This window comes from Oratosquilla oratoria, chromosome 30 (genome assembly GCF_046742065.1).
Source record: "Oratosquilla oratoria isolate Oo_2021 chromosome 30, ASM4674206v1, whole genome shotgun sequence".
Classification (NCBI taxonomy): domain Eukaryota; kingdom Metazoa; phylum Arthropoda; class Malacostraca; order Stomatopoda; family Squillidae; genus Oratosquilla; species Oratosquilla oratoria.
The window spans coordinates 44825681-44852864 of NC_134806.1; the positions used below are offsets into that span (position 1 = coordinate 44825681).

The 27184-nt window shown below is 40.7% G+C and overlaps 1 protein-coding gene across 1 annotated transcript; it reads left to right on the forward strand.

Moving 5' to 3' along the window:
- Positions 1–67: 67 nt before the first annotated feature.
- MED6 (mediator complex subunit 6) lies at positions 68–26922 on the forward strand. Its single transcript, XM_076212892.1, has 6 exons — positions 68–225; positions 5872–6037; positions 13899–14073; positions 15146–15286; positions 18839–18965; positions 24677–26922. Exons 1-6 carry the CDS (start codon positions 207–209, stop codon positions 24850–24852), a joined length of 804 nt encoding a protein of 267 aa, XP_076069007.1. The 5' UTR covers positions 68–206; the 3' UTR covers positions 24853–26922.
- The last annotated feature ends 262 nt before the right edge of the window (positions 26923–27184 follow it).

The following is a 27184-nucleotide window of genomic DNA, read 5'->3' on the forward strand; positions in this document are numbered from 1 at the left end:
TTATTTCTATAACTTCTCATGAGATCGATTACTATGTTAGATTTATTTTAACTATATTGCATTATCAGAGAATAATACTCCCATTTCGAAACTTTATGACGAAAGGAGTTAGGAAATCCACGCTTTTCGTAGTTCCTTTGTTTGTTTGTTGTCATATCAGAAAACATTTTGAAGGGAGTAGAAGATCGCACTGAGTTCACATCAAAATGACAGAAAATTCTAAAAGTAAGTCGTTTCTATTTGAATTTATTAGTGGAATGGTAAGTTGTATTGATAGAAAGGAAAAAATTCACATGATGATGATGAGCGATGTATAATATAATAATGATAATGCAGTATGGAGTTTATAACTTTTACTTTATTCATGTAAATTATATAAATATTATAATATTATTTATAATTATTATTATAGATTTTGTTTACCTTTCGTTGATAGTAAATTTGAATATCACAGGAAATTAGGAATCTCTTTCCTAGTAGCTGAACAATTATTTTCATTTGCAATTTCGGATATAATTCATCAATAATCAATTCCTCTTTTTCTTAGTTTATTTTCCGTCACTTCTTTAATATTTGTGTGACTCCATCTCTTCGATGGAATATGGTCCCCAAGTATAGAAACACTTGCAATCACTGGTTATTACAGTAGATATATACTATAATGAAAATAAATATATTAATGTACATTTTTATATTATATCCCTCTAATATTTAATAAATTATAACAGTTATGTTTACCTTGATTTTTGCTAGATTTACTTTTAGAAATTGTACAGACAAGGGAAGGGACACATGGGACTGAAAGTGCCATTATTAGTTGAACAGTGCCATATACTTACTTAGTTTACTTAGTGAAGTTCTGAGGTCGATCCTCACAGCCGTAGTGGACTACCGCTGCTGCCAGTCCTGTTGTCCTTCCTTGCGAGGGTCAGTTGGTCTGGTAGTGTGTTTTGAGAGAACCTACTTATGGCAGTGTAGCCTGGCACTGGAGGCTCGTCTGGTACCTTCCGCAGGAACCTGTCCAGTGCATGTTTGAAGCTGTCCACCGAGCATTTAGTTTTCTCTCTCACCTCCTTTGGGAGGGCGTTGAAGATTTTTGGACCCTCATGGCCTAGGCTGGTTGCCAGTAGGGTCTTAATCCTCACCGGGGCTCTTGATGGGAGAGTTTGTCTCTCACATTTACGTCCATGCCTTATACTGTGGTATGGCTTGATTGTAGAGGGCGTGGGGTCCGGAACAAGTCCCTCAAGGATTTTCCATGTGTAAATGGCCCTGTATCTTTCTCTCCTCTGTTGAGAGTATAGGCCTAGTGCTCCCAGGCGATCCCAATAGTTGAGATCTTGCATCCCTTTGATACACCTGGTGTAGTTCCGTTGGACAGCTTCAAGCATCTGGATGTCTCCGCGTTTGTGTGGTGACCAGAGTTGGCTACAATAGTCCAGTATTAGTTGGATAAGCGACTTCCAGAGGGTAAGCATCACTTGAACCTCTCTTGAGGAGAAGGTCCTTAGGACCCAGCTGGCCATCCCTCTTGCTCTATTTACTGAGTGCATGATGTGGTGTTGGAAAGTGGCATCATCACTTAAGTGAATGCCCAGGCTTTTCACATGGGCTTTTGGTGTGATTTTCATACCTCTCTCCGTGTGCAGCTCAGTGTCGTCTTTAATGCCTTGATTTGTGCCATATCTCAAGACCTCGAACTTCTCATCGTTGAATTGCATGTTGCTGTTGTTGGCCCATGCATAAACTGAGTTGAGATCGTCTTGTAGATGTTGCACATCCCCACTTTCTCGCACAGCATGGCTGATGTGGGTGTCGTCGGCAAAAGACAGGAGGGTTGAGTCCACCCTACTATTTATGTCATTCATATGGACAAGGAATAGGAGGGGGCCAAGCACAGATCCTTGTGGTACTCCGCTTATTACCTTGGATTCGGTTGACTTCACACCATCGACTGCGACTGCTTGTGTACGGTCTGTCAGAAAGTTGAAGAGCCAGACTCCTAGCTTCCCCGAGATTCCTAGATCCCTTGCCTTATGGAGGAGGACACCATGGTCCACCTTGTCGAAGGCTTTAGCAAAGTCTAGGAATACTACGTCAACATTTCTCCCCTCCGACAGGTTCCGAAGTAGCCAGTCATAGTGTGCCAGTAGGTTTGAAAGGCATGATCGACCTTTCCTGAAGCCATGTTGATTCTCTTTGATGAGGTTATTCACCTCAAGGTAGGTGAACAGCTTGTCCCTTACACATTTCTCAATTACTTTGACAATATGTGATGTAAGGGCGACAGGTCGATAATTTTTTGGCAAGGTCCGGTCTCCTCCTTTATATATTGGGCTTATGATGGCTTGTTTGAGCAGTGCCGGGATCTCTCCTTTGTCAAAGGAGGCTAGCCACAACATATGTATTGGAGCTGCCAAGACCTCGCAGCATTTTAGGAGTAGGATTGCTGGTACACCGTCTGGTCCTGCTGCCGAGTTACTCCTAAGCTCCTTTATCGCCTTTTTGATGTCCTGTTCAGTCACTCGAATGTTGGTAAGCTGGTTCAGGTTCTTGGGCGTCTGGTTGAAGAAGGTTGTGGGATCAAGGATTTCCTTCTGTGTCTTAGGTATGCTGAACACACTGTTATATTGGTGTGCCAGTATCTGGCAGGTTTCCTTTGGGGCATCTGTTATATTGCCTTGTTCTGTCACTAGGGGCCCAATCTGTGACTTGGTTTTGAGGAACTTCTTACAGTAGCTGTAGAAGAATTTCGGGTTGTGCCTTATGTTTTCTATAGCTTGGTGTTCCTCTGTTCTTCTCTGCTCCTCGTGTGAGTGTTTAATTTTCTGCTCTATGTCCTCTATTTTTGAGGAGATTATGAGCCTTTGGATCTCATTGGTATTGTTAATGAGTTTTAGATTGAGGTTGGCACGTTTTCGCATAAGGATTTTTCTGTCTCGCGGGATGGAGTATCTGCGATCCTTTTTGTTGCTTTTCCTTGGCACATAAGCAGTGCACATCTCCAGCAGAATCCTCAATAGTGTGTTGAGAGTGGTGTTAGGATCAGATCCCTGCAGTTCCAGTTTCCAGTCTATCTTCCTGAGGTCTTGTTGTAATTGATCCCAGTCTACCTTTTGACTGAAGAAGTTGAAGCTGGCGAAAGGTGTCATGTTCGGAGGAGTCATGGAATCCTGCGGTGTCTTACTTTTGATGTAAGTTGTGTTGATGTAAACTATATTGTGGTCAGAGAAGATTGTTTTCTCTGACCTGCAATTGCTGACCGACTCTTGATTATTGGTAAAAAAGAGGTCCAATATGTTGTTCCTTCTAGTCGGCTCCATTATGTGCTGGTTTAGGAACAGTTTATCGGCGATCTCTAGAAGGAGTTTTGCTTGGGCTTGATCTTCTAGAGTGCCCCCACTGGATCTACCATCAGGCCAGCATATAAAGGGGAAGTTAAAATCACCACAGATGATGACATCTGTCATGGCATGTGGGGTGGTCTCTAGCACTTCGTTCAGTTTTTCCAAAGCTTTTGAGAAGCTTTCGAGATTGCACTGAGGTGGGCGGTAGCAGTTTACAATTATTAGATTTATGTTGGTGATGTGTAAGACTAGGAGTTCTATCACCCCGTTTGAGTGGGATAATAGTGTCTTGGTGTGGGCAGCTAGATCGTGCCTGAGGTAGACCATTACACCACCATGGCTTCGTCCCTCTCTATCAGCTCTATATAGGGTGTAGTTAGTTATTCCTATCTCAGAGTCTTTCACGTTGGTAGCCAGGTGAGTCTCCGTGAGGGCAATAAACATTGGGTCCTCTTCTAGCGTTAGTTCCTTCAGGAAGGAGACTTTGCTTTTGTTGCTTTTTGGGTAGAGGCCCTGTATGTTACCCATTAGTATGGACTCTAGTTGGTGTGAACAACGGGTGCCCAGGGGAATGCCGGGTGGGCCTGGAATGGTGGCCAGTTCCTGTGACTCCCTTGCATCTGGGTTACTATTAAGCCCTGGGTCTCTACAGCTTTGGTTAGCATATTCATGGTGGTCTGTAGAGCTGTCACTAACTCTAAAAAAGGTGAGTGAGCGTTTGTGCTTGTGTTTGAGGGGGGGCCTGTGGGTGTCCCTGATGCTGCCTTGTGTCTGGTATTTCCTGGGGTGCTCCCAAGGTTGCCAGGTTTTTTTGTGTTGGTGTTGGTGTTTGTTTGTGCGACTTGGGTTTTGGCGTCATTTGGTTTCCACGTCCCTTTGACATGTGTGAATTCGCAAGACTTGACTCTACATGTGCCATGCCTTACAGAGTTCTTACACATGAGTGGGTGGAACTGAGGGCATTTGTCCCTTCCTAATTTGCAACCACGATCATCCCTAGTACCATGCGTCAAAAGCTTGTGGCATGGCTTGGGGTGTCTGTAGTTGCATTCCTTGCCCGAGTTGCCATGTCTGCATCTTCCCTTTTTATAGTATCTGCAGATAGGGGTGTCCTTGCCTTGGTCCTTGGGCCTAGCCCCGTTCTGGGCCTTGCCTTGGTCCTTGGGCCTAGCCCCGTTCTGGGAGGGATTGTCTGGACTTTGACTAGTAGGTGGGTTTGCCTGAGGGGGTTGGGTGGGGGCAGGGGCTTGTTTCGTCTTGGCATCCGAAACCTTAGCCTTGGGGATTGGCCCGGTAGGGTGGGGTACCTTCGTCGCATTGTTTTGGACAGGGTTATGGGTCTCCCCTGTCTTAGTGGCGACCGCCCCTGTGCTGGTGGCGTCGAGGGCCTTAGCCTCGGGAGTTGTCTCGGCGTGGTGAGGCTCTTTAACCGAGTTGGCATGATCAATGTCACTAGTTACTTGCCCTTTCTCTGTAGTCTCGGGCCTAGTCCCAGTGGGGAGGTTAGGGGTTTGATCAGTTGATTTGTGTTGTTGTGTGGTGTGCTGTGGTTGTTGGGATGTTGTGATGTCCTTTAGGATTAGCGAGTCTCCGTTTTCTACGCTTGTATGTGTTGGTGGAAGTGGGAGCAATGTGTTCGGGGAGGCATTGATGTCCTTTGTCATTCTGCTCGTTTTTGGGAGGTTTTTATCCTGCCAAATTAAAGCGTCTTCTGCCTCCTTTGTTTCGTTCATCGCTACGTCATCGTCCCCGTATGTCTCATCAAAACACGTCCTACACGTGTATTTTCTGTTTGTTTTTATGAAAAACATGATTTGGTATAGAGGAAGCCCCGTGCAAAGATAGTGGATCCAATTAGGGCATTCATCGCAGCCTATGGTGTGTTCCATGTCTCCGTCCACGCCACATGAAGCGTAAGTTTCTATGGGTTGTGATTGTGCGGAGGCAGCCATGATGCTTTGTGCGAGGGACGCTTGGTCGCTTGCTTTGTTTACGAAATTGGGTTTGTTTACAAAGTTGGATTTACGGGATTTCGCTTAGATGATACACTTCACTTTCACTCGATTGTGTCTTTGTTTTTGTGCGTGTGTGTACTAATTTATTGAATAAACTCTTCAATAAACCTTAAATACGGAGCACTGTGAACGCGTCTGACCTGACCATATAATTGTTTTTGAGATGTAGGGTCAACTTGGCTCAACTACTCAACCAAGTCAGCCCACCATGGTTAGGTTAGAGTAGACGAATTTGTCATCCTTTAATTTCTTCAACCTTGGCATCTATGAAAACAAAGATGGCATCTCATGCAGCCGGTGGGCTGAGTTGATGGTTGTCCGAGCTTGCCAGCAAGCATGTTTGACTTTTGTCATTGTCTCAAGTGTCGGCTTCTGAGAAGGTTGAAACAGGTCATGTTATTCGTAAAATAAAGCCGCTTCCAAAGTCCTGTGGTCCTATTGTGTTTTTGTATTTGTGTATGTGTTCCTTGTATATTAACTGTTCTTTCGTCTTTGTGTTTGATCCACAGCAGACAACCTCCTCCATGTGTCGTGGTCGGACAGCATGTGGTACCCGCACCTCAACGCGTCCAACATTATGGACTACTTTGCGGAAAGGTCCAACCCCTTCTATTCGAGGGACTGCAATAATGAGTTCATCAAGATGCAGCAAAACACCCGTATTGATCAGCTGACGTAAGAATCATTTAAGAATCATATTGATAAACACCTAAGCAAGATGCTGTAATGATTATCATTTATTTTATATTATTTGTTTTTGTTTTGTTATCATTTGTCTTTTTGATTCTCATTTATTATTAGTTATATGTCAATTTATTATTATTTACTATTTACCTGTTTGTTTAATATTTAACTATACCTATGCATTTATTTATGTATTTTATTTGTTATTTACATTATTATAGTCTTTACTTATTCATTTAGTGTTGTTATTTTTTTTGCATCCGACCTAGATATTATTATTAGTTATATGTCAATTTATTATTATTTACTATTTACCTATTTGTTTATTATTTAACTATACCTATGCATTTATTTATGTATTTTATTTGTTATTTACATTATTATAGTCTTTATTTATTCATTTTTTATTATTATGATTTTTTTGCATCCGACGTAGATATGGACCAAAAGGTCTCCTGTCGGCATGCTCCGCCTTTGTAATCCTTTGTGTATTAGTATTATTCCAGAATTATGCAAACACATTTTATTTTCTTTAAGTGTTTTTTCTATTGATATGTTATGTTAGGTTAGATTATATTAAGTTTGGTGCTATTGGATAACACTTAATTTCATGTTAAAATCTGTATTTGCGTGAATCTAGAATGTTTGTGTATTATCTAGAACATTATTGATAGACACTAGTCCCTTGGTTTATTGGAGAAAATGGAGGACTTTGATCCAATAAATAAAATAAAATGTGTCCCTCAGTTAAATGGACGAAATAGGGCGACATTAATTCAACGAATATAAGAAATCAAGCCTGGCCATTGCAAGTTTCATTTGCAGGTCCACCGAGAAGGATTCGCACTCAGTGGACCTGTGATCGAAGCTTGCGATGGCCGGGTATGATTATTTGAACTATGTTGCTGCTACTAGTGATTAGTTCCACATTAGTTACTGTAATCCAAAACCACTTAACAAGGATTGTGAAAATAGGTTCGAGATATGCTGTGATCTTGTGGGATGGGGTTGGGGTGCTCAGAATTTTTTTTTCCGAGTCATCAGATTTTGCTCTTTGCCTCCAAAACCCAGAGTAGTGGGTGGGAAACAGGGATGACCCTTCATCCATGAGGAGATAAGATGAGAGGGGGTAAAGGGTGGTGGAATGGGCGGGAGTTGGTATATACTCGTACCTTTTGACTTGGCTACCTCTCTGGTAAGGGGGAAAAATCCAGAGATATAGATCGATAGCCTCCAAAATTGGTTAAATGGGGGGGGGTGTCATTAAATCGAGGGTTGATTTCATGTGAATTTCATTCTGCATGGAGTGTCAACTACATGAAATTAAATTGTGATTATTTTAGAGACTTTGGTGACACCTCTATGGACCAGAGTCATACAGCATTATTTTATGACTGGAGACAAATGTACTGAGCAGACAAAAATAAATCTTGAAGGACATTGTCATTTCCTTGTTCATTTACAACCACAACATTTGCACTTAGCCTTTGTCCCATCCCAACCGTCACAAAGGTGTGATTCACCTTGGTCTTTGGATCATGTGTTGGACTCGTGATCGACAGCTATTTCCCTCCCGGAAGAGAGCTCAGAGCTCGTATGACCGATCTATGGGTAATGCTTTGACCTTACACGCACACACACCCCCAACTCCCCGCCCACGAGAGTTGGAGTAATGACTCGAAGCGCAGCAGTACTGAAATTATTTTCAGCCCTGGGCAGGATTTAAACCCGGACTGCCATAGTGAGAGTTTGGGACTCTACAAACCGCGCCACTGAGTTGTGATTATTGTAGAGTGTGTATTTACCAAGTTGTATTTTACGGGAAGGGGAGCTATGCTCGTGGTGTCCCGTCTTCATATCTCATATTATCTAAATTGTTTTTAAATTCATGTATTGTTTTTGCACACACCACTTTCTCGTTTAGCTTGTTCCAAATGTCTATTGCTCTGTGGGGAAAGCTGTTCTTTTTCAGATCTCTTCTATAACTGTCCTTGATTTTCTTTCCATGTCCTCTTGTATTTCTATCGTCCCATTTTATTAGGTCCTCTCTATCAATAGTTTCTAAGCCTTTCATGATTCTATAAGTAGTTATCAAATCTCCTCTCTCTCTTCTTTGCTCTAATGTCCGTAGCTCAAGTTTTGCTAGTCTCTCTTCATATGATTGTTTTGAGTGTTGGTGCCAATTTTGTAATTGCTTTTTGTATTCTTTCAAGTTTTGTTATACATTTTTTTGTACTTGGTGACCACATTGTCGCTGCATATTCCAATCTTGGTCTTATCAAAGTGATTAGTATTTTCTTCACCATTTGTATAGACACGGTAAAGGAAACATGGACTGGAGGTGAAGCTTTATTCCTGACGTTTCGTCTAACGACTTTCTCAAAGGAATGAGCATACTAGAAACATACAGAGATTATAAACCCGCCTTATGGCTCAAGGGGGTGTACGAGCGTATAGCGCTGCGTCCTGATTGGCCCGCTGAGACAGCCAATCACGAAGCGCTATATTCGCTGAAGATTTGGCCCAGGTGAAGCTCCCAGCCTTATTGTTGATATTCGGACGAGTGGTGATGTACGCAGCTTCTATAGATTTTCTGATCTTCTTATCCATACCTTCGTGTATCAACAATAAGGCTGGGAGCTTCACCTGGGCCAAATCTTCAGCGAATATAGCGCTTCGTGATTGGCTGTCTCAGCGGGCCAATCAGGACGCAGCGCTATACGCTCGTACACCCCCTTGAGCCATAAGGCGGGTTTATAATCTCTGTATGTTTCTAGTATGCTCATTCCTTTGAGAAAGTCGTTAGACGAAACGTCAGGAATAAAGCTTCACCTCCAGTCCATGTTTCCTTTACCGTGTCTATACAACTTGTTCACATGGATTTTCATCTTCACCATTTCCTCATCGAGGTAGGTAAATGCCACTTTAATTGTTCTTATTAAATTATAAGTTTCTCCAAAAATACTACATACATATACCAAGGCTTTTTCCCCCTTACAAGAGAGGTAGCCAAAAAGGAAAGGCATAAAATCATTCCCACCCATTCCATCCCTGAATACACTCCACACCCCTCCACCCTCCCTCTTATCTTAGCACCTCCTGGATGACAGGTCATCCCTGCACCTTGTCCACTGCCCTGGATCAGAAGCAGTGTCGCAAGACACAGCACATACTACACTTCTTAATATTGAATTCCATCTCCCACTTCCTACTCCATTCCCATACTTTATTGAGATCACTCTGTAGCGACTCACAATCTTCTTCGGTGTTCACGTATTTCAACAGTTTTGCATCATCCGCAAAGAAGCTCATATAACTTTCAATTCCTTTATCCATGTCATTAATATATATAGCAAACATTATTGGGGCCAGAACTGTACCTCGTGGAACATCACTTATTACTTCATCCCAATTAGTGTTTGTCTCTTATCACTACTCTCATTTTTCTTTCTTGCAAAAAGTCCTCCATCCATTTAAGCAGTTTGCCCTGTATTCCTCCTGCAGTTTCTAATTTCTTAAGCAAATTCTTATGTGGTACTTTGTCAAAAGCTTTTTTTAGGTCTAGAAATGCATAATCAGCCCATCCATCTCTTTCTTGTATTATATCTATTAGCCTTGAATAGAAACACATTAAGTTTGTGACGCATGATCGTCCTTGTCTGAATCCAAATTACCTTGGATTTAGCACATTGTTTTTTTCTAAATACCTTACCCATCTACTTTTGATAATTCTTTCACAAATTTTTGCTATTGTACTTGTTAGAGAGATTGGTCTATAGTTAGTAGGGTCTTCTTTATTTCCCCCTTTATATATAGGTACTATATTAGCTCTTCTCCAATCTTTTGGAACTTTGCCTTCTTTGAAGGAACTGTTTATTATGCTATGTATTTTGTCTGCCAGTTCATTCCTGCATATCATCATCATCATATACCAAGGCTTTTTCCCCCTTACAAGGGAGGTAGCCAAAAAGGAAAAGCCATAAAATCATTCCCACCCATTCCATCCCTGAATACACTCCACACCCCTCCACCCTCCCTCTTATCTTAGTACCTCCCGGATGATGGGTCATCCCTGCACCTTGTCCACTGCCCTGGATCAGAAGCAGTGTCGCAAGACACAGCACATCCACAGCAAGGCCGCTTCATTAAATCGGCGACCCCCCCTCTCCATCCTCCCATGCAGAAAAGGAGAAGACGGGGAGAAATCCCTTCGGGCTGCGTCAAATTTTGCTCACACATACTACCTCACCCCCCCATCCCCCCACCCATTCCACCTCATGCATCACAACATCATCCATATACAACCATTCTCCATTCACCCCTGTCTTCTGTCCTCTCCTGTCCTTCCTCAACAGACATTCCCCTCTTCCCCAAAGCCCCCTTCACCCCATCCATCCACCTCATCCTAGGACGTCCCTTCATATTCACTCCCTCCACATCTGCCTTCCATACCTCTTTTACTAGTCTTTCTTCACTCATTCTTTCCATGTGTCCAAACCATCCTAATACTCTTTCATCAACCCTATCTCCCAACTCCCTTTCCACCCCAGTTCTCCTCCTCACCTCATTTCTCACTCTATCTAGCCTAGTAACCCCCATCATACTTCTCAGACACCTCATCTCAAACACATTCAAACTCCTCTCTTCCTCTCTTATGTTCCATGTTTCTGCCCCGTACATTGCTGTTGGCTAAATCACTCCTTCATATAACCTCCTCTTAGCATCCATTCCCAAATGTCTATTCCTCATTTACACACTTCAATCCACCAAGGCATTTACTCGCTTCTCTCAATCTACATTCTACCTCCACCTTCACTCTACCTTTTCCTGCCACATTTGCACCCAAGTATCTAAAACAATCCACTTCCTCCAGTCGCTCTCCCTTAATGTTCACTTCCAGTCTACTGCCACTTTCACCCCTTGTACATCTCATCACCTTGTACATCTCATCACCCACATTCCTGCATTCTTTCAAAATCCAGTTTGCTATTTCATCTGGTCCATGCAATTTTCTGACATCAAGATTACTCAAGTGTTTCATTATTTCATTCCTTGTTACTTCTATTTCTTTCATAGGGGGACTTTCTCCTCCCATTCGATATCTCTAGGTTGTATGTTCTCCCTTGTAAACACCGATTTAAAATGCTTGTTCATAATTTCTGCCATTTCTATTTCCTCTGTGTATTCAACTCCTCCCTGTTGTAGTTTCTCTAATTCTTGTTTGTTTTTCAGTCTGTTGTTTACAAATCTGTAAAATAGTTTTGGTTGATCTTTACATTTTTCTATGACATCTTTTTCATATTTTCTCTTTTCTTCTCTGCACACTTGTACATATTCATTTCTGAACTAGTATATATTTTCAATTTTTCAGGTCTTTTGTCTTTTTTCCATTTTGTCCAAGCTTTATCTCTTCTTTTAACTCCCTACAACTTTTGTTGTACCAGCACTTTACATATTCTTTTTCTTGCTTTTGTCTTGGGACATACTTTTCCACTCCTGTATAACTTTTTGTCAAAATATTCCATATCTCTTCCACTGTTGTTTCCTCTTTGTATGTTCTTTCCCAGTCTTCTTTTTGAAAGAATTCTCTTATTTTATCAAAATTTGTTTTTTTCATATATCAATCTTCCTTTTCTATATTGTTAATTTTTTTCTTGTATTTTTCCTCATTTAGTTCCAGTTCAACCAATATTTGGTCACTTTTACTTATTGGTGTCTTATATTCAATCTTTAACACTATTTCAGGATCTGATGGGATTATTAGGTCCAGTCTCGATGGTTCTTTCTAAACCTAGTGTTCTCTTGAATCCATTGCATCATTGTATAGTCAATAATCATCTCAAGTAGAACATTTCCCCATGAGTCATCTCCACCCTTTACTGTCATCTCTTCCCAGCAGACTTCTTTGCAATTAAAGTTGCCCATTATAACTATTCTTCCTCCATCTTCCATTTTCTTATTTAATGTTATCCTTGTGTCTTCTAACATACTTTTATGTTCTCTCTCTTCCCACGTGTCCGTTTTTGGAGGCACATAATTTATTACAAATTTTCTGCTCTTCCTATCTCTGTCTTCCACTTCCATCATAATCATCTCTACTCTATTGTTTCCATATGTGACATTCCTCACATTTATATCCTTCTTAGTCAGGAACATAACTCCACCCCCTTGTTTTGTCTCTCTGTTTCTAATCCAATAATTATATGCACCATGTCCTTCAGATATTCATTCAGTTCGTTCAAGCCTGTTATTAATCCATCTATATTTGTGTAAAACACTCATAATTTTCTGCTACTTCCATTATATTTTCTGTTTCCCTTTTGTTTTTCTCAGTTATGGTCCATTTCCTCACATTCATATTCACTATTCTCCAATAGAATTCCTCTTTTTCTGACTCTGTTCTTCTCTCGTTTTTTTCCTTAGCATTTTGTCTTTTCGTTTTTTCCTCCTCTCTTTCCTCTTTATTCATTTCTTTTTTTATCCATACCTTTTTATATTGTTCACCGTCAGTTTCCCTGTTTTTGCTAAGATATTCTCTGCTGTTGTTTGTGACCTGAATTTAATCTTAATTGGTCTGGTCTTATCTGTACTATATTTCCTGAGTCTATACATTTCTTCAATTTGTTTCCCTATTTCAGGTTCATCTTCCTGAACTAATTCTAATATATTGTTTACTTTTTCTTTTTCCTTAATTCTTGTAGTCCTGTTTAAGTTATACTTCTCTTCCATCCCTAATATAATTATACATTTCTTTTTATCTGCTAAGTCTCTAACTATATTCTCCTTCTCCCTCATTACTTTAATAACTGTATTTTCAATTTGTTCTTTCATCTGCTGTGTCACTATGTCGTTAAATACAATTTCATTGTTCTCTTGGACTTTCTTCCAACCCTGTGCTTCTTTTGCTATGAACTCTTTATGCTCTCTATTATTCCTCTTTAATTCCTCATTCTCATCTTTTACTTCCTTTAACTGTTTTTTTCAATTCCTCTACTTTAGTTAGGTTTTGGTTTTCCTTTTTTAATTGTTCCAATTTATCAACTCGCTGCACAATCTGTGTGAGTTGACCTAGCCTACTTTCCCAGTGTTGAGCCATTTTTTCTAGCCTTGCTAATCGGGGGAGGTTGGCATCCCCCCTTCATTAAATTCATTGAATTATTATCTTCACTTTCTATTTTGTTGTTCTTATTTATATATCGAAACTTAATCATTTTACTGAAATTATTCACTTCTGCGTCAGCTGAGGACCTTTTGTTGACTTTTTTTCTGTCAGGTGGCGCCTGTGCGCCTCCCTCCTCATTTCCTTCCATTTCCCTCAGTAATCCCTCCCCTTCTCCTTTTTCATCACCTTCCCACTACACCATGAGCTTGCCCCTTCCCTATTAATACAAAAAGGTACTTACTCATTGTTGAGATCCATGAAAATTTCCCTTCTTCTTTGGAGCTCCAGCCTTCGCTGTGAATCGGTCTACGTGTGTGTGTATTCACCTCGGATCTGCTGCAGCCTCTTTTCGAGACAGCCAGACACCACCCTACGGCAGTGAGCTCAGAGCTCATTATTAGCAGATCTCTGGGTAGGTCTGAGACCACTCACACTCCACACACCGGGAATGCAAGGTCACAACTCCTTGACTAACAGGGGCTACACGTGAAAGGAGACAAACCCAACTTGTCTCCGCCCGGCCGGGGAATCGAACCCCGGTTCTCCGGCTTGTGAGGCCAGTGCCTTACCAATCCGCCACCGGGCCGTGTGTGTATATATGTATGTATTAGATCTGTTATCATTACATGTAGATGTAATTAAATGTTTTAATGTATCATATGGTATATGTTTGTTTTTTATTTTTGACAGACACATGCAAGGTATTGAGTACATGCTGCTACACACGCAGGAACCGATTTTATACATAATCCGCAAGCAGCACCGATACTCCCCAACCCAGGTCACCCCTCTTGCCAATTACCATATCATAGGAGGACAAATTTTCCAGACACCTGATCTCGGATCGGTGATAAATTCGAGACTGGTGAGTGAAGATTTGTGAAAAAAAATTATACAGTAAGTCCTTGTTATACGGTACATATGCGTTCCTGAAAATCTTACCGCAAATTGAAATTACCGTATACCGAACCAATTATAACATGTAATAATAGTGTATGGCAGATGTACCTTCTCCCTGCTCTTTCATCTTCATAACACGAGCGGATGCCGTATCTGAATTTTTCTTACCATAAATAGAATCGAGGGTAGTAATTACCAAATACTGTAACTGTGAATATACCGGATAAAGAATTACCATATAAGGAAGGCTCACTGTAGTTGTTTTTGTATGTACAGTCACGAGCAGAAGTTTTGATTCACATTGAGTTATCTTGTTGCAAAATTCAAAATCTTTTTATTTTTCATTACGGTATTATTATTTTTTAAGAAATTACTTAACTGTGAACTAATACTACATAGGAAAATGTATCCCATACTCAATAAAAAAAATCATATTGACATTGTGAGAATTGTAGTGTGGGTCAAAATTTTTGCTCATTACTGTACAGGCGTCCTCTAATTTAGTAAACAAGAGGGTGGGAGCTATTGGTCCAATATTTCCAATGCAAAAGAATAAGTAAAACCTATAATATTACAGTTAAAAAGATATGTACATTGTAATATTAATAGTAAAAAAAACTAATAATAAGTGAAATAAATTCAACAACTATATTTGGTTACACTGGATTTTGTGTTGCCTCTGAAATATGTTAAATGGAAATCCATGTAATTGAGAGCTGAATATACCATAGTTGACAGACCTTTAGGCTGCGGCAAAATATTGGTTGGATTTTATTAAGAGATATCATGGGATCAGGCTGGAGACGGAGTGCCAATCCTCTGATGGAGGTGAGAAGGTTACATGTAACTTAGAAAATGGGCAGCTTTGGTGCCTGTCCTGCAGGACCTCTGCATTCAGGTTCCTGTCACTGGTCCCTTGGAGTCATGTCCACGTAACGACTATTTGCTGGTCACAAGTTGGGCATGGCATCTCGGAGATCAGGATCTCCTGTGGGAGACACCTGCGACAAGGGATTGACAAATTTCTTCTCTTGCAGCTGTCCACAGTAAACCACCTGTACAGTGCCTTTGTGGACATGCAGTCGTATTCGCAGTACCATCCGTCAAAGGGCTACTGGTGGCACTTCAGAAATCAGCCAGAAGCTCAGCAGCAGCAGAAGAAGGAAAAGGAGAAAAAGGTTTGTTGTATGCTGTCTGTCATAATTTGTGGATTGTAGTGTATGCTTTATGCTGTCTCTCTCTATCTGTGTGTGTGTGCTTATCTCTCTTTCTCTCTCTGTCTGTCTGTGTATGTGTGTGTGTGTGTGTTTCTCTCTCTCTGTGTGAGTGTATTAGTATTTGTCTGTCTTTGTTCTTACGGTGACAGATAGGCCATAACTTTCTATTTCTATCCATCTGTCCATCTATATGTTGATTAGTAAATCATTCCATTGCCCCAGGTCTCTTTTGGAGAAGATCCGTGGCCTCCAGGAAGACAGCATCATCCAATGGTTGGGACCAGAAGTCACTTAGAGAAGAGTTATTTTGTTGTTTTCTTGGGATTGTCAGCGTGGGGCTTAGTACTACGAGGCTTTCTGTGTCTTCTTTGTGGTGGTTGTACATGGGGTGGTTTGAATCCGAGGCCAGGACTATTTGATGTCAGTATTTTTCTCAGTGATGGATGTTGACCCGACCACAGATACAAGGCCCTTGAAATTTACATACATACATACATATACCAAAGGCTTTCTCCCCCTACGTGGTGGGTAGCCAAAAAGAAAAAGGCATAGAAACCACTCCCACCCATTCCATTTCCCACATGTTGAAATTTACGAGCTGATTAATGTATTAATCATTGTATTGGCTTCTTAAGATCCTTGTGAGGTGATTTTATATATATATATATATATATATGTGTGTGTGTGTGTGTGTGTGAATTTATTGTGTCTAGTCGCATTGCTTCTGATCCAGGGCGATGGGTGAGTTGGAGGGATGGCCCGTCATCCAGGAGGAGCCAAGATAAGAGGGAGGGAGGGGTGGATGGGAGTGGAATTATGACTTTTGACTTTGGCTACCTCCCTTGTAAGGTGGGGGGAAAAAGCCCTTGGTATATATATATATATTATGCCTTGTTGCATTGATGGTTAAACAAAATGGAGAAAAGTGGGAGGTGAGCCAGCTGTTGTTTGCTGACAACACTGCGCTTGTGGCAGGATCGGAGGAGGGACTGAGGAAGTTGGTGACAGAGTTTGGGAGAGTATGTGATATAAGAAAGCTAAAGATAAATGTGGATAAAAGTAAGGTGGTGAGATGTACAAGGGGTGAAAGTGGCAGTAGACTGGAAGTGAGCATTAAGGGAGAGCGACTGGAGGAAGTTGGTAGTTTTAGATACTTGGGTGCAAATGTGGCAGGAAAAGGTAGAGTGGAGGTGGAGGTAGAATGTAGATTGGAGAAGCGAGTAAATGCCTTGGTGGATTGAAGAGTGTAATGAGGAATAGAAATTTGGGAATGGATGCTAAGAGGAGACTGTATGAAGGAGTGATTGTGCCAACAGCACTGTATGGGGCAGAAACATGGAACATAAGAGAGAAGGAGTTTGAATGTGTTTGAGATGAGGTGTCTGAGAAGTATGATGGGGGTTACTAGGCTAGATAGAGTGAGAAATGAGGAGGTGAGGAGAAGAACGGGGGTGGAAAGGGAGTTGGGAGATAGGGTTGATGAAAGAGTATTAGGATGGTTTGGACACATGGAAAGAATGAGTGAAGAAAGACTAGTAAAAGAGGTATGGAAGGCAGATGTGGAGGGAGTGAACGTGAGGGGACGTCTTAGGATGAGGTGGATGATGTTGTGATGCATGAGGTAGAATGGGCAGGGGGATGGGGGGTGAGGTAGTATGTGTGAGCAAAATTTGATGCAGCCCGAAGGGATTTCTCCCCGTCTTCTCCTTTTCTGCATGAGGGGACGGAGAGGGGGGGGTCACCGATTTAATGAAGCGGCCTTGCTGTGGATGTGCTGTGTCTTGCGACACTGCTTCTGACCCAGGGCAGTGGACAAGGTGCAAGGATGACCCGTCATCCAGGAGGTGCTAAGATAAGAGGGAGGGTGGAGGGGTGTGGAGTGTATTCAGGGATGGAATGGGTGGGAATGAGTTTATGCCTTTTCCTTTTTGGCTACCTCCCTTGTAAGGGGGAAAAAGCCTTGGTATATGTATGTATGCATTGCTTCCAGTCAGGGCAGTGGGTGGGAGACAGGGATGACCTTTCATCCACGAGAAGCTAAGATGAGAGGGAGGAAAGGGTGGTGGATGGGAGCAGAATGGGTGGGAGTAGGTGCATGTCTGTGAAAAGGCTACCTCCCTTGTAAGGGGGAAAAAGCCTCTGGTATATAGATAGATTGAGATTTATTATCATGAATCTCTTTTATTTATTTATACATTGCTTCTGACCTTTTAAGGGGGAAAAAGCCATTGGTATATGTGTGTGTGTGTGTGTGTGTATATATATATATATATATATATATATATATATATATATATACACATACATACATATACATACCAAAGGCTTTTTTCCCCCTTACACAGGGGGGTAGCCAAAAAGAAAAAAGGCATAGAAACCACTCCCACCCATTCCATCACCTACATACTCCACTCTCCTCCACCCTCTTCCCTCCCCCACATCTTGGATCCAGGATGATGGGTCATCCCTGCATCTTGTCATCTGCCCTGGGTCAGAGGCAGTGTTGCAAGACACAGCACATCCACAGCAAGGCCGCTTCATTAAATCGGGTGGAGGTAGAATGTAGATTGAGAGAAGCGAGTAAATGCCTTGGTGGATTAAAAAGTGTAATGAGAAATAGCCATCTGGGAATGGATGCTAAGAGGAGGTTATATGAAGGAGTGATTTAGCCAACAGCAATGTACGGGGCAGAAACATGGAACATGAGAGAAGAAGAGAGAAGGAGTTTGAATGTGTTTGAGATGAAATGTCTGAGAAGTATGATAGGGGTTACTAGGCTAGATAGAGTGAGAAATGAGGAGGTGAGGAGGAGAACAGGGGTGGAAAGGGAGCTAGGAGATAGGGTTGATGAAAGATTATTAGGATGGTTTGGACACATGGAAAGAATAAGTGAAGAAAGATTAGTAAAATAAGTGTGGAAGGCGGAGGTGGAAGGAGTGAATATGAGGGGACGTCCTAGGATGAGATGAATGGATGGGGTGAAAGGGGCTTTACAAAAGAGAGGAAGGACAGGAGAGGACAGAAAATAGGGGTGAATGGAGAAGGGTTGTGTATAGATGAGGCTGTGATGCATGAGAGGGAGTGGATGGGGGGTGAGGAAGTATGTATGAGAACAAATTGGACGCAGCCCGAAGGGATTTCTCCCCGTCTTCTCCTTTCCTGCATGAGGGGACAGAGATGGGGGGTCGCTGAATTTATGAAGCAGCCTTGCTGTGGATGTGCTGTGTCTTGCGACACTGCTTCTGACCCAGGGCAGTGGACAGGATGCAGGGTTGACCCGTCATCCAGGAGGTGCCAAGATAGGGTGGAGGGGAGTGGAATATATGGGAAATGAAATGGGTGGGAGTGATTTCTATGCCTCTTTCTTATTGGCTACCCCCCATGTAAGGGGGAAAAAGCCTTTGGTATATGTATGTACATATTCCTCTGTAAGGGGCACCATCCTGACCTCCAGATAGTGGGAGTTTGCAACATTAAACCGAATCATCGATCATTTATTTATTTATTTTTCAGGCTCAGGCGGGGAAAAAAGAAGAGCCTGCTTCACCTTTCCAGAGGCGGCGCGTCAATTTCCTGCTGGAGGAACTTTCGAATAAGTTCCCCTACAAAGCTCCGGCCACCCAGGAGAAACCTGCGGCAGGTAAGATAATGATTTATTTGGTTATTATTTTTATTATATACAGTAGAACCTCTACTTACGATTGCCTAAACATACGAATTTTCCAACATACGATGTGAAATTCGATCTAATATTTGACTCTACACCCGAAGTAATTTCCAACATACGAAGTCGTCGAAGTTTCGCATATATACGGCGTCGAAGTTTCTCGTAGCGTCGCAGTTTCATGGTTAGCCCGCTAGACGGCAGTCAGTTCACAGCTCTCCTTCGTGTCGCGTGGTTCTCCTTGTTCTGATCGTAAATAACAGTGCTTAATACCTTCCTTTTTCACATTTCCTTTTTTATTTTATCATCATGGGTCCCATGAAGGCTAGTGCGAGTGGTAGCAGTGGTGAAAAAAGGAAGAAAGTAATGCTTTCCTTAGAAGTAAAGCAAGAAATCATAGAAAAGCATGAGAGCAGTGTTCGTATAAGTGATCTGGCTAAACAATATGGCCGAAACATGTCTATGATCTTGATGATCTCTAAGGTAAAGTGACAATAAAAACCCCTTTTTATTGATTATTTCCTTATAAATTATCTCTCTTATATACAGTAATGCATTTGTTTTATTGCTATGTGTAATTATCTGCAGTACAGTGTTTATTAAGGAGTTATAGGTTTTTGGGCTGTGGGACGAATTAAATGAATTACAGTGTATTCTTATGGGAATATTTGATTTAACATATGACCATTTCAACATACGAAGTAGGTCCTGGAACAAATTAAATTCATATGTAGAGGTTCTACTGAATATATATATATATATATATATATATATATATATATATATATATATATTATGGTAGTGGGTGAGAGAGAAGGAGGGATGGGTGGTGAATGGAAGTGGAGTAGGTGGGTGGGAGTGAAAATCTGCCATTTGACTTTGGTTACCTCCCTGGTAAGGGGAAAAAAAAAACCTTGGTACAGTCACAATCCGAGTTACAACCACCCGTACTTACGACCACATCTAGCAGATGCTTATTATGAGTTTACTGTACATGTCTGGCAGCACAGCGCGTAAGATAGTTGTGGCAACCGGCATCGCGTACGGCAGTTATGGCAGAGATGGAAAAGTTGCTATACACGTGGTTGGAAGATAATAGGCAAAGAAATGTGAGAGTGACGTTGCAAGCAGTGCAAAGTAAGGCTACAAGTTAATTTCACATGTTGAAAGAACGTGCAGGTGAAGAATACGCTTCACATGAGTTCATAGTGAGTGCTGGGTGGTTTCGTTGCTTTCGAGAGTGTTACCAGGTTCATCACGTGTTGTCGAATGGTGAGGCTGCTAGCAGTGATGCGCCTGCAGCTAAGGCATTTGTGGAAGAGTTTGATAAATTATGAATGAAGGATATTTACGTACTTACGACCACGTCTAGCTGATGTCTATTATGAGTTTACTAATACAAATACACTGTAATAAGTATTTTCTTTCTTTAACTTACCATATCCTATTAACAACTAAGCAACTGAAAACAATACTGTATACAACTGTAGGAGAGAAGCCAAACGCAGAGTATGGGATCCAATGTATTTAACGTTTCGCCCACTAGGGCTTCTTCAGAAATAACATAATGGACAAATATCTGACTCCTTATATAACCCGAGCTTGCGTGGAGAAACGGACATGAAACTGGTGTTAAAAAAAAAAAAAAAAGAAGTAGAGACTGAACAACTTCACACCAGGCTTAATGACCCCCTTATGGGTCGATAGCCTTAAAAAAGTCCACTATGTTATTTCGGGAGAAGCCCTGCTGGGCGCAACGTTAAATACATTGGATCCCATACTCTGCGTTTGGCTTCTCTCCTACAGTGCTGTTGCAGTCGTTGCTGTACCTATATCTCACACTTAGAATGGATTGAAATGGATGAGAAAAATAGATCTTAAAATTCACATATATTTAGAGTACATACAACAATTGAAGAATTAAGAAAAAATTATTAAAAGGAAACTACAATTTAAAAAACTTAAAAATGGTAAGCAAGTTTATATCTAATATGTGTGTGTGTGTGTGTGTACAGGTATAGTATATACATACAGTACCTGCATATGCATATATACTGAAATACAGTACATTATTAAAACATTGAAAAAAAAAAAAAATTATAAAAATTAAACTAAAAAGCATTGATAGATAAACAGTAAACAGCTTCTATTTAATAGTATTCAATAGAAAAAATTACGGTAGTTAAAAATGCAACAGATTGATATCATGTATCCTAGAGTAGAACCCTCGTGTCAGCCATTTTGAATAGGATCCGACTTACGACCAATCCGACTTACGACTGGTTGGTCGGAACCTATCTAGGTCGTAACTCAGATAGTGGCTGTATATGTACGTAATGTACTTATTATGTATTTATTTTCTTATTTATTTATTATTTTCTTCTTTCTTTTTTTTCTTTTTCTATATTATCAGCTGTTACATGGTATAATCAGAAGCATCTCACATTTGCTGAATTGTGGATTCAGATCCTAATTTTCTCCAAGTCCCAGCAGTGGCTGTTACGAGCCCAAATGGACCAAACACTTGGGGCAAAGGTGACAGTATAGGTTCCTCACCGTCTACATGTGAAGGAAAGTGGTTCAATATATGGAAAGAAAATCCTGACCCCTGTTTGCTCCTGCCACTTCTGTCTGTTTTGCTCGTCACATCTATATAGCAAGCCTCACCGCCACCACACACACACACACTCAGAAGCTCACTGGACCACCGGGTTAGGGTGTCATTACTTGCGGTGAAGGTTAAGGGGATGGTGGTTCGAACCCTGCGACCAGCAAAGATGAACCAAGGGCATGGTTTGTTCAGTTCTGCACTACAAAGTCCTTTGTAAGGGGCACTGTCCTTGCCTCCCAAAAGGGGGTAGTTTGTGACGTTAAACCATATCATTGTTAGCTCTTCCCCCTTATAAGGGAGGTAGCCAGCTAAGGCACACACCCACTCTCATTTTATCAAAATCTATGTATATATATATATATATATATATATATATATATATATATATATATATATTTATGTATGTATTTACCTAGTTGTAATATACGGGAGGAGAGCTATGCTCGTGGTGACCCGTCTTTGCATCTCTCCGCATCAAGTTTTATCTTAAAATCTTGTATAGTGTTTGCACATACTGTTTTGTTGTCTAATTTGTTCCATGTATTTGTCGCTGTGTGGGAAACTGTTCCTTTTCAAGTTTTTTCTATAACTATCCTTTTTCAATTTTTTTCCGTGTCCTCTTGTTTTACCGTTGTCCCACATTAATAGGTCGTTCCTGTCTAAAACTTCCATTCCTTTCATTATTCTGTAGATAGTTAGCAAATCTCCTCTTTCTCTTCTTTGTTCCAGAGTTGGTAGGTTCAATTTGGATAGTCTTTGCTCATATGTTAGTTCGGCAAGTGTCGGTGCTAGTTTTGTTGTCGCTCTTTGTAATCATTCTAGTTTCTTAATATTCTTTTTGGTACTGGGTGTCCAAAGTGATGCTGCGTACTCAAGTTTTGGTCTTATTAGTGTAGTAAGTATTTTCCTTATCATTTCTTCGTCCATATAGGTGTGTGTGTGTGAGTCTATATATATATATATATATATACAGCCAGTCCTCATTTAACGATGGAGTATTGTTCAGAAGACCCTGTCGTTAAGCGATTTTGTCGCTAAACGAGGACCCATTGAGAGACATACATGTATGAGCATATAAACAAAGATTCGGAAGTAGGCAAAGTGACAAAGTGCTACATGCTAGGTTATTTTATTCAGGGAATGTATATTAATACATTTTGTATGTTTGTTTACTTACTGTCCATCTTACTGTGGTTGTAGGTGCAGGGATACTCGAGGGGACCACATCAATCATTTATTAGGTTTAACGTCTAATATACATGGGCACGTCATGTGCCTACAAGTGCAATGAAAGAACTAACTGGGCGTCACTTCTGTGCAGTAAGATTATACAGCTAAGGCCGCTTTTCACACGAGTGTTTCCGTACGCGCGTTCGGGTGCGCCACGTTTTAACTTTCAATGGAGTTCAATGGGACCTTTCACACGACGTGGTTTGCGGACGTGCAACGCAGCATAAACACAGTGCCAGCAAGAATGGATCCGTTTTTCCTGACGCACGCGTCCTTGCTGGCTACCAGTGGCAATGAGAGCTTTCACCCGAACGTTCTAGAACGCACGCACACAGGTCCCGCTGCCATATCAGTCATCGCTTCCACCTGGGTGATGTAAGTTACTCATCCCGTTCTGGTGTGTAGTTCATTCGAGTATGATATAACAGTCATGATTTATAGGAAATATAATTTTGCCATTTCTTTGATACTACTTTTGTTCTTGAGAATTGTAGAGATAGTTGAATGTGAGAAGCCATGGCTGTCAGCACTAGCTTGGACTTTCTTACCTCCCTCGTGCTCATTAATGACTTTCATTTTTATATCTAAGTCGATGGCTTTCCTCTGTTTCTTAGGACTGGATCCAGTAGGAGAATTTGTATTCTTTCGTTTTCCAGTCATCATGAAGGGATAAAGTTGTATACTTTTAACTAGAAATCACTAAAAACTTGAGGAGCAAATTTAAGCATAGACACGCTAGCAGCGTGTTATGGTTACAACTGATGAGTAGTGATTGCATGTGTTTCGGTAGGCGCGAAGATTCGAATGCAGTAAAAGAATATTTTTGACAATTATTTTTTTAAGAAGCCGTCGTAACTCCGAGTCGTCGCTAAACGAGATCGTTGTAAGTGAGGACTGGCTGTATATATATATATATATATATATATCTCTATATATATATATATATATATATATATATATATATATATATATATATATATATATACATACACATATGTATGCTTACATATATACACACATACACATGTATACCAAAATGCCCTGTCTGTCTGAACACTAAGGACATCTTCACCCATTTCACAACCATTCCACTCCCATCAAAAAGGATTACAAAGGTGGAGCATGCCGACAGGAGACCTTTTGGTCCATATCTAGGTCGGATGCGAAAAAAATCATGATAATAAATTAATCAATAAAAACTATAATAATGTAAATAACAAATAAAATACATAAATGCATCTTAAATAATAAACAAACAGGTAAATAGTAAATAATAATAAATTAACATATAACTAATAATAAATGAAAATCAAACAGACAAATGATGACAAAACAAAAACAAATAATATAAAATAAATTATAATCATTACAGCATCTTGCTTAGGTGTTTATCTAAATGATTCTTAATGCTTCGAACTGAACTACATTGCACTGCCTCTCATCTTTCCTCCCTTTCATCTTAGTTCCTCGTGGATGATGGGTCATACCTGTCTCCTGCCCACTGACGGGGTCAGGAGCAATGCAGCAAGACACAGCACATCCAGAGCAAGGCCACTTCACTTACTTGATGAGACTCCATCTCTGTCTTCGTCTCCGTCCCCTCATGTCAAAGTATCATCCACTCCCCCCCATCCCATCCCCTGCTCTATCCCTTCTTTATTCGACAGACATAGAAAAGAGGGGAAATGGGGAGAAATCCCTTTGGTCTGCATCAGAATATCATCCATAAACAACCATTCTCCACTCGCCTCTATCCCCTGCCTTCTCCCTTCCTTGCTCAACAGACATTTACCCTCTCACTCAAGGCCCCTTTCATGTCTGAATAATGACTATTTTCTGTTTACAGGAGAGGAAGCAAAACCAGAAACGAGAGTGGACATCAAACAAGAGAAGGTGGACATGAAACAAGAGAAGGTGGACATCAAACAAGAGAAGGTGGAAAACCCTCCGACGCCACAGGGAGCTTCTTCGCAACGCACCACTAAGCCTCCACCCGAGAAGAGAATGCGAGTTGGGCCATGAGGAATCGATTTTGCTGTCGGTGTGGGTCTTTGGGTTTATTATTTTTCATTTTGTGTAATGGATTAAGACAAAAAACTATTCAAAGAAGATTTTTTTTTTTTCTTTTCTTCTTCATACAGACACTTCTCATCTTATGAACGAGTTACATTCCGAACAACTGTCCAGAACTGAAAATGATCTAAAGTTGTTATTCAACATCATTTTGAAGGTACTCAAATATACAAGCATAAGTAGGATATAAAATAATGCATGTTTTCATCTCCAAAAATACATTACTAATACATAAAATATAAATTAGTTATAATATACTTTATAATTAGTTATAATTATACTTTAATGTTGCATTTCTTACTTTTTCCACCGTCAAAGTAGGCTTGAGGCTTTGTTCGTATGTCTGAAAGTTCGTAAGTCAAATGTTCATAAGTAGAGGAGCATCTGTACAAATGAATCACAGAAGAAGAATTTTTGTCCGAGGCAAATTGTAGATGATTTCCATTTATGACACATAATTTAAGAAGTTTATTGTGATTAGGTTTTGTATGTACTGCATCAATCTATCGGTATAGATAGGTTTTGTTAAAACCCGTGAATCTGTTCCTTTGACCAGTACGATTGTCTGTCTGCATTAGTCAGTTTATTATATTACGTCTGGGTTCACCAAACTTTTTATTTTCACAGCAGGCAAGATAACTGAATGATGAGTGTGGGCATCATAACCATTATGTTCAGTACAATACATTGAATATACAAAAATAAAGATAACTGACATATTTACAAACACACAAAAAAAAAATTAAAACAAGCACAAGACAACCACTCTCCTCGGCCAAAGTCTCTTCCCAGAGAGATCATCTGTGGGAGGTTCCAAGGTCCGTCGCCAGCCGCTGTGGGTTGTTCTCCAGCGAAACTCAAGACAATAATTGATTGCTTGATTAATTGTTGCCCCAAGTTTCTGTATACCAAGGGCCTTTTCCCCCTTACAAGGGGGGGTAGCCAAGTTGAAGGCCTGCACCCACTCCCACCCATTCCACTATCCATCCACCACCCTTTCCTCCCTCTCCTCTTAGCTCCTCGTGGATGAAGGGTCTGAAACAGTGCAGCAAGACACAGCACTGTACATCCACAGCTAAGCCGTTTCTCTTAATTGGCGGACCCCCGCCCCCCTCCCCTCTTCTGTAAAATACAGAGGACGGGGAGAAATCCCATGGGGTTGTGTCAAAATATCACCCACACACAAACACTCCCCAATCACGCCTGCCTCCTCCCTTCTCCCGTAGATCTCTCCAGGAAGAAACTTCCAACTGTTGTCTGTGTTGCGTGAAAGTGGGAGTGTTTTTACATTACCGGCTTAATGTTGTAAGGGGGAGGATGAAAACCGTCACCAGTTGCCAGCTGTTCATGAGAAAGAGTAAGGGATACACTCAAAGTAGACACACCTTGGTCCCATTCTGGGGACCCAGTGTCAGCCTCTCAGGGCTGCACCTCCTGATGTAAGCGACAGAGTTATTGAGTTTCGAAAATGGGCAGCTTTACGTCCCATCATACAAGACTACCATGTGTATGTACTCATCATGGGTTTTTTGTTTATGGGCAAATTATGATGAAGTTGATTCTATAGGCTTCATACATTGAAATAATTTTTATATAAAAGTAGTAATAGTAATAAAAGTAATAGAAAAAGTAGTTGTGTAATAAGAGACATATCCAGAACTTGTAGAGGACAAGATTGGAGCATTTGTATGTTTTGATACATGATGGAGAAGAGTAAGGAGAAAAATGTCGAGGTACATGAATTTCCATAACACTACTGCCAATTTTTCATATTTCTCCCACATTATTATTATTATTTTATTGTTATCATTATTATTATTATTATTTCATCAGATGATTTTGTTTAAATAATTTATTAACAATTGTAATGTGGGGATCAAATGTTTTAGTTTGAATAGTGGGGAGCAGTAGTATTTTGTTGTATTTTTTCTATCATAATCTGTTCAATGTGTGATATAATTTTCTTCTTTCATAGGGTAGTGAATGCAAATATTTCAATAAATTTTATTTTGATTGGTTGATTTATTCTGTAAAATAACATCCTTTGGTTAGGCTAAGCCACTTGACTGGACGGGACAGTCTCGTACTTCGTCAATTTGGACAATATTTCCTCCACATTTTCAACTATGGAGAGCTAACAGTCAGCGATTGCGCTCCATTTCTTCTCATTACACGGCAGCAAAAGAAAAACGTACCATATTAATACTACACAATTCCAATATCTCTGGAGAGATGGGTACGGGATTGTTGCTGTCCTCTGGGACCCGTTATCATAATTGAA